The 15812-nt window shown below is 39.2% G+C and overlaps 1 protein-coding gene across 1 annotated transcript; it reads left to right on the top strand.

Moving 5' to 3' along the window:
- The first annotated feature begins 1581 nt into the window (after positions 1 to 1581).
- LOC129739471 (aurora kinase B-like) lies at positions 1582 to 11909 on the top strand. Its single transcript, XM_055730943.1, has 2 exons — positions 1582 to 2011; positions 11000 to 11909. The coding sequence occupies exons 1-2, from the start codon at positions 1701 to 1703 to the stop codon at positions 11613 to 11615; spliced, it is 927 nt and encodes a 308-aa protein (XP_055586918.1). The 5' UTR covers positions 1582 to 1700; the 3' UTR covers positions 11616 to 11909.
- Positions 11910 to 15812: the final 3903 nt, after the last annotated feature.

Consider the following 15812-nt stretch of genomic DNA (forward strand, 5'->3'; position numbering starts at 1 on the left):
CTATAGAACGATGCTGATATAGTGGCTACGTGTTTTTTTTTAGATTTTTGAACAAATATTTTCGAATAAATGAAAAGAAAATTTTTGGTTTTCCCATAAAAATTCTTCTGTTCAACATTTGAACACCCTGTATCTCGAAACTGCCCACAATTCAGAATGTCTCACCTATACCAGATTGTTCAGCAGAGTCTATAGAACGATGCTGATATAGTGGCTACGTGTTTTTTTTTAGATTTTTGAACAAATATTTTCGAATAAATGAAAAGAAAATTTTTGGTTTTTCCATAAAAATTCTTCTGTTCAACATTTGAACACCCTGTATCTCGAAACTGCCCACAATTCAGAATGTCTCACCTATACCAGATTGTTCAGCAGAGTCTATAGAACGATGCTGATATAGTGGCTACGTGTTTTTTTTTAGATTTTTGAACAAATATTTTCGAATAAATGAAAAGAAAATTTTTGGTTTTTCCATAAAAATTCTTCTGTTCAACATTTGAACACCCTGTATCTCGAAACTGCCCACAATTCAGAATGTCTCACCTATACCAGATTGTTCAGCAGAGTCTATAGAACGATGCTGATATAGTGGCTACGTGTTTTTTTTTAGATTTTTGAACAAATATTTTCGAATAAATGAATACAAAATTTTTGGTTTTTCCATAAGAAATCTTCTGTTCAACATTTGAACACCCTGTATCTCGAAACTGCCTACAATTCACAATGTCTCACCTATACCAGATTGTTCAGCAGAGTCTATAGAACGATGCTGATATAGTGGCTACGTGTTTTTTTTAGATTTTTAAACAAATATTTTCGAATAAATGAAAAGAAAATTTTTGGTTTTTCCATAAAAATTCTTCTGTTCAACATTTGAACACCCTGTATCTCGAAACTGCCCACAATTCAGAATGTCTCACCTATACCAGATTGTTCAGCAGAGTCTATAGAACGATGCTGATACAGTGGCTACGTGTTTTTTTTTAGATTTTTGAACAAATATTTTCGAATAAATGAAAAGAAAATTTTTGGTTTTTCCATAAAAATTCTTCTGTTCAACATTTGAACACCCTGTATCTCGAAACTGCCCACAATTCAGAATGTCTCACCTATACCAGATTGTTCAGCAGAGTCTATAGAACGATGCTGATATAGTGGCTACGTGTTTTTTTTTAGATTTTTGAACAAATATTTTCGAATAAATGAAAAGAAAATTTTTGGTTTTTCCATAAAAATTCTTCTGTTCAACATTTGAACACCCTGTATCTCGAAACTGCCCACAATTCAGAATGTCTCACCTATACCAGATTGTTCAGCAGAGTCTATAGAACGATGCTGATATAGTGGCTACGTGTTTTTTTTAGATTTTTGAACAAATATTTTCGAATAAATTGAAATGAAATTTTAATTTCACTTGCGACGAACCTAGAGAATTATCGTTGAAAATTGTTATAGCAAAGCTTTTTCTATTGCCCCACAGATAGCGCTAGCGTTTCTTGGCGAGTTGAAATGTTTCGGCCTTGACGCTGAAACGTTTCGGCCTTAACTTGATACAAGCCAGCAGTTGACCTTATTGCATTGTTTTGAAGGTTCACCAGCAAGATTTTGAAAAATCGTTGGAATTCTAGCAAGCGTCGATTTTGTGGAACGAATTTTCCTTTCAGTTTTTAAGTTAAAAATCAATTTTCGAGCATTTCAAAATGAAACAGTACACGATGGACAATCTACCTGAGCTGATCGACGGTGTAAGTTCAGAGAATGTCGTTGGAGTTACGCAGTACATCGTGAATATGATGTCGCATCCCGCCTACGGAAACAGCTACCAATGGAGCAAAGATGATTTCGAGCTGGGTTGTGCGCTTGGCCGCGGAAAGTTCGGCCGGGTGTATCTGGCGCGGGAAAAGCACACAAAATTCATGGTGGCCATGAAGGTGATGTTCAAGTCGGAACTGGTCAAAGGTCGTGTCGAGAAGCAGCTCCTGCGGGAAGTCGAAATCCAGTCGCGTTTAAAGTGAGTATTATGTGTATAGCACCAAACCGAATAACGACAGTAGGACTAGCGACACTTTTTTTACTAGCGAGATTCCTGTCCTGTCATTCGAAGGATTGTTTTTCTTTTTTCAGTCCAGTAGGCGATTTTGATGTAGTACTCGAACATTGTTTATGTTATTTACTGTACATTTTCCTTGGGGCATCAATCGCATGCTTCAAGTTTCCTAGGAAACTCGCGCTGCGTCGTTATAATGTTCAACGTCGCGACGTATTCGACGTGACGCTAGTAGGCAAAGCTGCTGTGATTATTAGCGCTCATATTTTGGATTTTTTCTGCATGCTGTAATATAAGTTTTTACCACATTTACAGGGGTCTAAATTAGACTTACCGGCTTCCTCTTCCTCAGGGGCTCCTACGCTCGTTTTGGGGTTGGTGCTGGTCTGGAGGCAATCAAGGGCGGTCAGTGAGGCCACTGGGATCGTTGCAACCACTTAGGCTTTTTCTTTCCACTTTTATTTCTCAGGGTATCTGGGGCGATGGGGATAGGTGGCCCAGGACACCGCACGTGTTCTCAGTGATAAAGAGGTAATATTGTAGACCTCTATGGACACTTTTTTATATTCGACCGAACCGAGAGCACTCTTGTCACTTGTCACGCGCGTTGTTTTCGTTTCGCGTCGTGATTATTGCCGGATAATTGGGAAAATCCCGCCAACTGGCGACCAGTTTTGACCGAACGGGGGAACTACCGACTCCTCTTCGACAAGCACGTCTATCTTTCTTCACGTCCAGCAGACAAGAGAGCTTCCCCATGCGCTTTTCTCTTTCCGGCTCTTTTCCTCCTTTTTGGAGTTCGCATACCCCAGTCGAATCGCAAACTCCGAGATGTTAACGGGTGCGTTTTTCCAAACAGTGGTGCCCAGGATGAGTTTGCCGCCCCTTTTTAGACCCCCAGCCCATCTAAGCTTTCAATAACTGAATTCTAAATTAATGGGACATGTTTAAATGTTACATTTACCCCCGATTCAGAGAAAAAAAAAAGACGACAAGTATTTTTTTTTAGTTAATAAATCAAATAACATGTAACAACATGCAAAAAGAACTAAATAAATACAAATCGAAAATTATTCTAGAGAAGAAAATAAATATTAATTTTATTAAACTAAACAATTACTCTAACACCCCACAATTAATCAATCTAATTCAAAGTCGTCTGAACTCGGTTTCTTTAGTTAGTCGAGGATTCATCCTGGGGTTCGCGCATGTGGGCGACCCCTGTAGTCTAGCAACGCCACTACGGTGAGTCTTGGTGGCTGAGGCCACAATATATCGGACAGTTTGAATCCTCGATGAGCCCTATCTGAGGGCCGCTGGTTGAGATTTATAATGTCCCGCAAATGATGTCAATAAATCTAATTTGACCATCCTTCTGTCGTGGTCGGAAAAGTTCGTGAAGTGGATCAACGATTACGGAGTACGCGATATCCGTCCCATCAGGTCAGAAAGGTTAAGCAGATTTGGTCTCGTCCCCACAACCGGAGATCGCCAATTTCCCTATGTTGGCCATCTTTCGTTGAAAGATTCAAATAGTACGATTGACGATCGAGTTTTATTAATTATCAATTAAAACTTAGTTTTATTTGGCCGGCCTTAAAAAAAATCATCTCCTAGCTCAACAAGCGCGTGGGTTTTTTCCCCTTTTATAACACTCAACCGAAATGGTGAGTTACTAGAGGCAACCATTGCTCACTCACGTGACTGGAGGGTGGAATTTTCCGGAAAAGTCCTTACGATGCTCTCCTAATGAGAGGCTAATTGGACGGAAACGGAAGGAGTTGCTACTCACCGATTGTAGCTCGCTCTCTCGACAAAAATTTGTGAGAGATTCAACAAGGTAGTAGTGGAATTGCGGGAGAGATGCCTACTCAATTTAACAACTATTCTAACCAATCAGGGACAAGATTGAGATGGTACTTAGTGAGTGATTTGAAATGTGAAAATATTTACGGTTTGAGATGTTCTGCTGGCCATGTGCCTATGTTGCGTCCTTCCAAATCTTCCAACTCATATGAGCTGGACCCATGCAGTGCAACCACACGACAGGGCAGATACATCGGTGCCAATTTCGCGTTGTAATATTCACCCGCGTTTGATTGTTTGAAATTTCTTCGATAAATACACTGACCGACTTTAAAAGACTCTGGTCGAGACTTTTTTCGTAAATTGTAACACTTAGCACTTGTTTCGCAAGCTTTAAGTAAATTCTTTTTCACTATATCGTATATCTCTTCACTGATATTCGAATCATTTTCGGGAACATAATCTTCTTTGTGACGCCAGCGGCTATGATCTGGGCCAGTTCTGGCAATCTCGTGTTTGTGCGTGACGAAATACGGCGTACAACCGGTAGCGGAATGTACCGTGTTGTTAAACACGTGTTGAATGTCGGCAATTCGGGTATCCCAACATCGCTGGTCCTTTTTACAGTATGTCCGAATGGCAGCATTAATGGAACGATTTAAGCGCTCCACTGGATTTCCTTGGCTGTGGTGGCGTGAGGTTGTCCAGTGTTTGACTTCAAATCGTTCCAGTAAGCTTCGAAAATCTTTAGACGTAAAAGTCGTGGCGTTGTCTGTTAACACGATCTCCGGGATCGAGTGTTTTAGAAACCATTCCTCGCGAAGAATTTTGCAAAGATTTCCTGACTCAACTCGTCGAACTGGATGAAGTTGACACCATTTGCTGAAAAGATCCTGAATCACCAAAATATGCATGAATCCTGATCGACTTTTCGGTAAAGGTCCAATGTAATCCATTGCAACTATCTGCCAGGGATGGTCTGCTATTTTCTGCTTACCCATCAGCGGTACAACCGGCACTGTGGCTGGTTTCGTCTCCTTACACACCGTACATTTCTGAATTGACTTTCGAACTTCTGTTGCCATATGTGGCCAATAATAGCGAAGCTGAAGTCGTGACAGCGTCTTTTCCACTCCGAGATGAAAGCTCATTTCGTGTTCCTGCTCGATTATCTGCGTTCGGGTTTCCGGAGGTGGAACCATTTTCCACTCGAATCGTACGTCATATGGCTCCTCCTCAACGGCCACATACTTCCACAGCTGATCATCTTCGAAGCGAAAATCCGGATACTGTTCTGGGTTCTGCTGAATTTTTATTCACTAATTCTTGAAACGTTGAACCCTGCACAGCGCAAATGCTGCGCGACAGGGCATCAGGGACGACGTTGTCGATTCCTCGCCTGTGGATGATGGTCATATCTAAATGCTGCAGCTCCAAACTCCATCTGCTCAATCGAGATGACGGTTTCCATTTGTTGTTCCGGATGTACTGCAAGGCCGAGGCATCCGTCACCAAGGTAAAGTGGCTGCCTTCTATATAACCCCGAAATTTGTCAATGGAAAGAAGTGCCGCTAATGCTTCCTTTTCGGTAGCCGAGTAGTTTTGTTGAGCCGAGTTGAGCTTCTGCGAGAAAAAGCTGATCACTTTCTCAGATCCAGCTTGCACCTGCGTTAGTACTCCCGCTACGGCTTTGTCGCTGGCATCTGTCTGAACAACAAACTCTAACTCAAAATCTGGGTTCGACAGAATTGGAGCGGTCACTAATTTCTCCTTGATTTTCCGGAACGCGTCTTCCGCTTCTGGAGTCCATTTCACTAATTTGGGTTTTCCTGCCAGAAGATCCGAGATGGGCACCGTTATCGTACTGAAATCCGAGACAAACCGGCGGTAATAGTTTACCATGCCTAAAAATCTACGGATTTGTCTTACGGTTCTCGGTGCTTCGAAGTCTAAAATTCCTTGAATTTTGGCGGGATCCGGGCGTAGACCATCACACGACAGCAAATAGCCTAAAAATGGCACTTCTGATCGGCAGAATTGGGACTTGTCGATGTTTATTGCCAAATTAGCATCAGCTAAACGATGAGCTACTTCTTCTAGAAGCCTGATATGCTCCTCAAAACTATCACTAGCCAGAATTATGTCGTCCAGGTACACGAATACTTGTGGTTCCAGTGCACCGTTTCCCAGAATTCGGTCCATGAGACGGGATAATGTCGCAGGACTGTTACACAGACCGAAAGGAAGGCGGGTGTACTGGAACAAGCCACGTCCCTGGATACAAAACGCTGTCAGTGGTTTTGATTCGCGCGATAGAGGAACTTGTAAGAAAGCATCTTTCAAGTCGATGGTACTAAGGTAACGAGTTTTTCCTAATCTTCCGAGTATTCGACCAATATGAGCAATCGGATAACTATCTCGTTTAGTACGCTCATTTAATTTGCGAGCGTCCAAACAGAGACGCACTGTACCATTGGGTTTCTTAATTGGAACTGCATTTAATGACCATTCTGAATGAGATTCTTCAATGATCCCTAACTGTAAAAGTCTATCTATTTCTTCATTTAATTTTTTCTGGATCACCGGAGAAAACGGAAAGGGCATAACTCGAACAGGCGCGATATCCTTAAACTCTTCTTTAATTTCTATATGGTGTTCAATTAGTGGAGTTACTTCTAGAACATCAGATACCGCGGGTTTAAAAATACGTTTGATGCGTTCAATTTCTTCACTTTGATCCTCAGTTAACTCAATAAGCTTCGATTCTGACTCTGGAGAAAGAGATTCATTGATTTGACAAATCATTTCCTCCCCTTTCAAAATGTGGATTTCGAAAGCATTGAAGAAATCCATTCCTGCGATGCATTCTACCGGAAGAGCCTCAACGACTGTTGTTTCTACAATTCTAGTTTGATTTCCATATTGATATGGAAGATAAACGGTACCAATTACTTTTAGTGTATCACCGGACGCGCTAGTTAATCTCACGTTGCTAGGATGAATCTTAGTTCCTAATCCTTGCCAAATACGTGCTGTCTGAAGTGAAATCAGAGTTTTCTGACTTCCACTATCTAAAAGTGTACGAATAGATTGATTATAAATGGATGGAAAAATAAACGGACGATTTTCATTTAATAATGACAAAACAAATTCTGAATCCTGCTCTTCGTTTACCGAGAGCGGTTCATAACCTAAAGACAAAAGTACTTGTTCGGGGGAATAATCTACTTTGAAGGACTCATGTCCTTCTGACGCTGAACGTTTTTTGAACAAAACGGACATTTATGCGTGGGAAAACCTTGAAAACCACACACTTGACAATGAATACTATAAGGTTCAGAACAACTATCAGTCAAATGTTGTTGACTCTGACAATTGAAACAAGAAAATTTATCATTCAATGGAATATGATCACGAATTCTAATTTCCAAATTTTTGAATCGAGTGGAATCTTTAGGTTGATTAACCTGCCTTGATGTTCCAGCAATTTGATGGTCAGGTTTCAAACCACCAAGTTCTTGTTTTTGTCCTTCTTTATTTTTGTTAAGTTGAAAATTTTGGTTTTCTGAATTTTGTCTGTTTTCACTACGAGGAAAACTACCTCTGTTTCGCGAATTTTCTCGGTTATTCGGATTAATTGGTTTCGGATACTGGTTTCCCGAATTCCGATTTCGACTATCTGCTTGCTGGTAACCCTGATGATTTTGGTTGGGTTTATTGCCTCGATTATCTCGATCGTTCAAAAAAGGATAACTTCTTTGCTGCGGTCTAACGTTGTTGTTGTACGTTGCTGACTGCCTGTACATGGGTGATGTCCTATCCTCATGAACAGAATTAGTCTGAGAAATTGGTAGACTCCTGGTCAACAAGTAGGTGTTAGTAGCATCAATTTCACGACAAGCTTTCTGCAATTCAAATAAATTGTGAATTTCTCGTCCTACTAGTGCTCTTTTATAATCCGGCTTCATATTTCTTCGAAGTGTGAGGACAATTTCGCGCTCTGAAACTGGTTCTGCCAAACTTTTAAATTTTCTTTCAACTTCCAAGAAAAATTCTAAAAATGATTCATTCCGTTGCTGCCTCCGCTGGTATATTTCCATCAAAATGTGGTGATCTAGATCTGGGTGGCGGAAGGTAGCAATCAGATTGTCAATCAATTCAGAATAAGTCTGGAATCGATGTTTGTTGCTGGTGAACCATAGCTTGGCTTTGCCAGTCAGTAAATTCCCAAACGTTCTCAAAAGCTCTAATTCCGTTGTTTGCTGAGCTTGAGTCCAGTCGTTGATTTCCCACAGAAATGTGTTGATTCCAGCTCCGCGATCTTCTCCAGAATATCGCATTGGCCATTTCACTACGGGAATGGTTTTCGATCGATTTGGAATAGGGTTGAAATCCATGTTTTGAAAAGGGTTTACATTGGGTGTGGGTGCTGATTCCCAGCGAAATTGTTCACGATGTGACCAACCGTCTCTATCCTGTGACGCGTTGCGTCGATTGTATTCATTCCGAGCAGGAAATGTTGAAAAATTTTGCTGCTGATCGCTCATCTCATCTCTGCTTCTAACACGATTCGCTGGTGGACCTCTGATAGCTGCAGAATGATTCCTGTAATTCCAAGGAGAACGTTCTTCTTCTTCGTAGTCTTCTTCTAAGTTGTATTTAGGGTCAGACCACGTAGAAGGTTCGTAAATTGTGTTAATTTGGGCGCCAGAATTCCTCCTTCCATGTGCCAATAAGCTCGGCTTATTTGAACCGTAATTCAATTCAGCATCATCTTCATCACTCATTAAATCAAAATTATTATACACATTACGCACATTGCACTGGTTCTCACGCTCGCCCATATATGGGTCACTCACTCTCACAAAATTTGGCGCGCAACCCTGAACTGTATGCGGAGCACTCATCACTTCAGGTTCAATATTTCTATGTGTGTCAAAACGGACTTGTCGGTTAGCTTGAATACGCGAGGAAATTTTGTACTGAGGGATGGACCAGGTAGGCTGTGTTCTTACGCCTGCGCCGCACGAAATGGTTGTACTATTTGTTGTCGTCGAGCGCGATGCAATTGACACCGATGTAGAAACAATGGATAAATTATTGACACGTAGAATTGAATTGATATCATGGAGGGAATTCTTATTTGATGTATTATAATTTGAAACTGGTGTTGGAAATTGCAAAATTGGGCTATCAGATCTTGTAATATTGGGCGTTGAAACGAAAGATGAAGTTGCATTAGTTGTACCAGCGAGTTGTGTCTGTGCTTCTAAGCTGGCTGCACCTAATAACTCAGCTGGCAAATCTTCATTCGCAACACAATTTTTCGCCCCGTTTGTGCTACTTAAAGGCACAATAGCAAAACTCCCTGTAGCGGATTGTGTTGCCTGCACAACAGCAGCGGTTGTTGCGGTTGATATTGTTGTTATTGTTGCGAACGACGAAGGAGATGTAAAAGCAACAGAAGAACTCTGATTTGAAAAATGTGTGTTATAAGTTTGTATCACTTTTATGAAGATATTGTTTGCTTCGTTCGCTCTACTGCTGGTACCAAAAAACTGTTTGAACAATTTAATGCGGTGGTACAAATGAAGTAAACCAGTTTGGGACAACTTCCTATCTAGGATATTCACACTTAAATTTGCCCAAACACGTTCGAGTCTATCTCGAAAAATCTGAATTTCATTTTCTGGATTCCGGTTGTAAACGAATATACGCATTAAACCCTCCTTTTCTTCTCGTAGCGCGTTTTTTAATTTTCTACGATTGAGACTAAGAGATCTGTCCCTAGCATCTAGTAAATTCCTAATTTCCAATTCAAAAATTACCTCTTCAGGGGTTAAATAAACAAAAACCATCTCATTGAAGTAATCACTTTCCAAAGACATGATTGGTTTTCAAAAACTTACAAAAAAAATGAAACAAAATTGAAGGCAACACGTAATTGAATCGCGTGCGATTAGTTATTCAAGGACACGGGGGATAAAAAAAACTACAGATTTACTTCCAGCCAGTGAGTGAGAAATAAGTCGCAAAAAGTTTTTATTGTACTCGATCGGTGGTGATATTTGCAGAACAATTACGCACAGCAGCAAGTGCAATGAGAAAAAAAAAACCGATTTGCTGCACGTTTTTTTTTTCCTTTGGCAAATCCCACAGACGTAGATGGAGATCTACTTTTTTGTATTTCGACCTGATGGGCGCAGATTTTGGGGCAATGATTTTTTTTTATTTAAGATCACACACTTCCCGTCCTAATCCTCCCGCAACCAACAAAAACTCCAAATCGCTTTGAGCGTTTTTTGTTGGAACGACAATGTAATATAAGTTTTTACCACATTTACAGGGGTCTAAATTAGACTTACCGGCTTCCTCTTCCTCAGGGGCTCCTACGCTCGTTTTGGGGTTGGTGCTGGTCTGGAGGCAATCAAGGGCGGTCAGTGAGGCCACTGGGATCGTTGCAACCACTTAGGCTTTTTCTTTCCACTTTTATTTCTCAGGGTATCTGGGGCGATGGGGATAGGTGGCCCAGGACACCGCACGTGTTCTCAGTGATAAAGAGGTAATATTGTAGACCTCTATGGACACTTTTTTATATTCGACCGAACCGAGAGCACTCTTGTCACTTGTCACGCGCGTTGTTTTCGTTTCGCGTCGTGATTATTGCCGGATAATTGGGAAAATCCCGCCAACTGGCGACCAGTTTTGACCGAACGGGGGAACTACCGACTCCTCTTCGACAAGCACGTCTATCTTTCTTCACGTCCAGCAGACAAGAGAGCTTCCCCATGCGCTTTTCTCTTTCCGGCTCTTTTCCTCCTTTTTGGAGTTCGCATACCCCAGTCGAATCGCAAACTCCGAGATGTTAATGGGTGCGTTTTTCCAAACAGTGGTGCCCAGGATGAGTTTGCCGCCCCTTTTTAGACCCCCAGCCCATCTAAGCTTTCAATAACTGAATTCTAAATTAATGGGACATGTTTAAATGTTACAATGCATATATACAGTGAATCGCAAAAGTGTGGATACCCTTATGGAATAACATATTGAAATTACCAGATAAGAATAGCAACATCAATGTGACACTCCTGCTTTTTTTTCTAAAAATACCAGCTAAGTACAAATATAAATTCATTTTTCACCTTCCAGACATCCCCATATACTTCGACTGTACACTTGGTTTCACGACGAGCGCCGAATCTATCTGGCCCTCGAGTTGGCATCCCAAGGAGAGCTCTACAAACACCTTAAAGCATCGCCGCATGGTCGTTTTAACGAAAAGCGCTCTGCAAAATACACCTATCAAGTGGCAGATGCCCTGAATTATTGCCATGCAAACAATGTTATCCACCGGGACCTGAAACCTGAAAACATCCTGTTGACCGATGACGACGATGTAAAGTTGGCCGATTTCGGTTGGTCAGCACATACCAATTCCAATAAGCGCAAGACGATGTGCGGCACCTTAGACTACTTGCCACCAGAAATGGTCGAAGGTAGCTCGTACGACGATTCGGTAGACCAGTGGTGCTTGGGAATATTGTGCTACGAGTTTCTAGTAGGCTATCCGCCGTTCGAGTCTGAATCGAACGAAGCTACCTATGCTAAGATCAAAAAGTTGCAAGTCACATATCCTCAGTTTATGAGTGCTGGATCGAAGGACCTGATTTCGAAGCTTCTACGGAAACCAAGCAGCTCTCGCATCTCTTTAGTTGATGTTATGAAACACTACTGGATCAAAGAAAATATGGTCAAAAAACTATAATGTAAGTAGAAGTTACCTTGATTAGTTTAATTTCAAAATACCGACTGCATTGAATAATTATTTCACTATACAGAGTTCCAATAAAAGTGGCTTTTTATTACACTCGAAACAGCCCTGTCTAAAAACTACAGAAAGTTGGTTTGATCCTCTTCTTCTTCGTTTTATGTTGATGGCCAGAGAATGTAACTCTATAACACCTGTTTGTTTGATCATTATGCCACATGGCCGTCAGCCATGCGGACATTTTCGAAATCCCTTGTTGGTGGAGTTAAACGCATTCCTGTAAATTTTACTATTTGTGTTTTCAGCAACCATACCTTTAAAGTTCAACTTAATATAGTTTTTTTTTATCTAGTAGCTGTAGAAAAATAGTAGATAATTTATATAAGTTGTAGTAATTCATTTAAATATATTAACTGTTTTGAGATCTGTCAAAGTTTGTTTGTTAACATTGATTACCAGTGTATTATCGTTTTATTGCGAAATCTTTTATCGAGCTAGTGATTATTGAAGTACTAAATATTAGATTGAAAAGACAACTTCGATAATCGCCATTAATGTTTCAAGTTGTTAAAATAAGCGCCACGAATATCGATGGACACTCAGCCGAAATTGATTTGGAGGATAGCAGACAAATAAAACGAGGATGTCGGTATCGATTTTTGAAAAGGGCGTATGCACCAATAAAAAAAACCCAGTTACTAGCATAAACGTATTAAACTTTCTATTTAACATCTAGAAACATGATTCTCTCTTTTTTATTTATTTTAGTGTATTTTTTTTGTAAATTCTGCATTTGGAACGGCTTTAGCCCAGTCTTCCGAAAATCAATCAAAACAAACACTCAGGATGCGTTTCCTGTTGGAAACATTCAGATTGTATAATCTGAATGGAATAATGGAAATGGAATAATGGAAACATTCAGATTGTATAATGGGACAGCGCCTCTCGCAACTGCTTCGCCTGGCTGGTATGCAATCTCGATCAGCGCTCCTATCAGCAATGCAAACCGAGTCGCATCATTCAGAATCATCGGTTTAGCAAACATCGCATATCGGAGATGAGTGAGATACAAACTGATCCATTCTGAATGTAGCTCACTAAGTATCTGCCTGAATTATATGAAATTCAAAATTATTTTTTGCAGGACGAGAAAAATCAAACAGTTGTGCGAGACGCCATAAATTCTCAGTAGTTTTAACGTGACGGACGACAGTTAATAAGAGAACTTGTAAAATTTGGAAAACATGGCGAAAGTGAACATCTTTCCCTCACAAACACAACTTCAATTTGATTTTGATCATACTGATGTTAAAAAACGTTATAACAACAAATAAATTTGTTAATTTGCTATATATCAAATCAAACAAAATACGCTAATGATCGGCTTCATGTATCACTCACTCACTGCCTGATCCATTCACTCCTGATCGAAGACCAACAAGATTCGCCATATGATTGCGCATTGGTGAGCAGTGCTGCAAATTTTCAGTGTCAGTGAGAAATTATCAGCTGACTTTATTGCAGTGTATCGGTTAGTTCAATTCCAACTAGATTCATACGAGAATGAACAGAAAGCTCAATCCTGAAAGCTCTCTGCACATTCATTCACCAATCGGCAACATCGGTGCTTAGTATACATCCAGGCTCTTTGCAGGTTCATGAGGTTATCCAATCTTCATTTTCAGTTTCAAGCGAACATTGCTGAAAGTGAAAAAAGCTTCCTTCTATTATCATTAAATTTAGTTGAATGGGGACAAAGTTTGTTCGACTCGCTAGACATGCGCAAATTTCAGAATTACTGCTGAGATCGCTATTTTTGAAGGATTCTGATAAAAAATGCGTCTTTTTCAAATGGTGTGAAGAGGTGGGAAGGTTTAGAAATGAGTGTTCGGGTTGGCGAAACGAACGCTGGCGAGGGAGGGTATAGACGAATGTGGGGGGGCAAAATTATGACAAAAAGTTGGCAATAAAATGACAAAACATGACAAATGTGGTAAAAGTATGACAAAATTATGACAAAAAAAATCTGACAAATAGGACTGAAATTTACAATACAATGGAAAAATATTTACTAACACAACTCTGTCGAAAATATGACAAATCTGATTAAAATATGACAATATTTTAACAAAAATATGACAAAAAAGACAAAATCATGGCAAAAAAAATGACAAATGTCGTAAACAATTGACAAAAATATGACAAATGTACCAAAATTATGACAAGCGTGGTAAAAATATGACAATAAATTGACAAAATTATGACATGAAATTGTGATAAAATCAGACAAATTTATATATTTGAAAATTCGATATCAAAAGAACAAAAATACGACTATGTCGTCAAACTATGTAAAAATTTGACTCATTTTGATACATTTTGACTTGAAAATTTTTGTCTCATTTGTCGGATATTTGTCATTTTATTGCCATTTTTTTGTCATATTGATGACATAATTGTTTGATTGATGTCATTTTATTGTCAAATTTTAGTTATATTTGTCAGATTTTTCTCATTATTTCTTTTGTCAAAATTTTATCACAGAGAACAGACATCGGGCCCCGAACAAAAATTTGTTGAAATCGTGTGTGAGAATACCCACCTAAGTTTCAAACCAAATTCGTAAGTGGACTAACATCCATAAGATGTCGCTACCAGTACATATATTTTTCCATTTTTTCGACACGCTCAGAAATTAATACTCATAGCTTATCTCAAATCAGGCCATTGCAAAGTATGAGAGTAACACAACTTTTTGTGTAATAAATTTTAAGAACATCTTGATTTAAAAAAAAATGCAAATCATATTTCAATCATACTTTAATCGCTGTCATATGTCCCAGCATATGCCCCATATTGTTCAATCAATATTGGCGCTGAATTGAAAGTTGAATTCCAAGTTTTAAAGTATGTCTGTCAGTAAATAGTTTTCTAGAACAGAGAATGTGAACATAAATGTTATAATTGTTAATTATGGGTCGGTATTCCAGTCGACGTTATCTTGTAACTCATGTTTATAAATAACTTTGATAATTTCTACTGATTAATAACCCTGAGTTACAAGTCCTCATCTATCGATCTCAGGTAACATCAACCAGAATATCGAGCCATAGTTTACAATTATAACATTTATGTTCACATTTTCTGTTCTAGAAAACTGTTAACTAATAGTAAAATCCCAACACATACTTTAACACTTTCAATTCAACTTTCAATTCAGCGCCAAGATTGTTTGAATAATATGGGACATATGACAGCGTTCAATTGTGATTGAAATATGATTTGCATTTTTTTTTTAAATCATGATGTTTTAAAATTTATTACACCAAAATTTGTGTTACTGTCATACATTGCACATGGCCACCTTTGAGATAAGCTATGAGTATTAATTTCTAAGCGTGTCGAAAAAATGAAAACAAAAATAAGTGTACCGGTAGCGACATCTTATGTATGTTAGTCCACTTACGCATTTGGTTTGAAACTTAGGTTGGTATTCACACACACGTGTTGAGCTCCAGCTCGAACTCTGTTCTCTGTGATTTTATCATGTTTTCAACATATTTATCACATTGTGTAATAATTTTGTCATTTTTTGACCACATTTTGTGAAATATTTTGTCATTATTAATTACCATAAATTCAATTCTCACGAATTTTATATTCATCCATCCTCTTGTTCCCCCTTCAAATAATCGTATAGTCTCACAATTCGCGTTTTCTTTTTGAATCCCAATTCATAATTTGCAAAAATGGCAAAAACAAATGCTTACTGAAATTATCAGCCACTTTCGCTGACACTGATTGAATGCTTAAGCTGCAGTCACTGATCGAAAACAGTGAGTGACAGAAATGCCTAAGCGAAAGACGCTTTCCTAGCTTTCGAGTGAAACAAGTTAGTTCGGGTTTACGAGTGAGCTTTCTACTGACTGATAAACAAACTCACACAGCTTTCTGTAGCCACGAAGATGACCGAGCCGATCAGAAGCTTTTATATTTGTTGACTTTTCTATTCCGTTCATTTCAGTTGAAGCTTTTTACACTGATAGAAAATCACAGTCAGTATCATTTGTGCTTTAAGAAAATTTGCAGCACTGGGTGAGATTCCAATTTGATGATGGTGCTGCACTGTTTTGACAGCAAGCATCGTACGAGGTGATCTGTATTTAGCGATGAATTGAACGATCGATGATCGGG

The sequence above is a fragment of the Uranotaenia lowii genome, chromosome 1, assembly GCF_029784155.1.
Source record: "Uranotaenia lowii strain MFRU-FL chromosome 1, ASM2978415v1, whole genome shotgun sequence".
Lineage (NCBI taxonomy): Eukaryota > Metazoa > Arthropoda > Insecta > Diptera > Culicidae > Uranotaenia > Uranotaenia lowii.

Coding starts and splice junctions, on each gene's coding strand:
- LOC129739471 (XM_055730943.1), top strand. CDS start 1,701: ATGAAACAGTACACGATGGACAATCTACCTGAGCTGATCGACGGTGTA. Junction 2,012..10,999: donor GAAATCCAGTCGCGTTTAAA/GTGAGTATTATG, acceptor TTCACCTTCCAG/ACATCCCCATATACTTCGAC.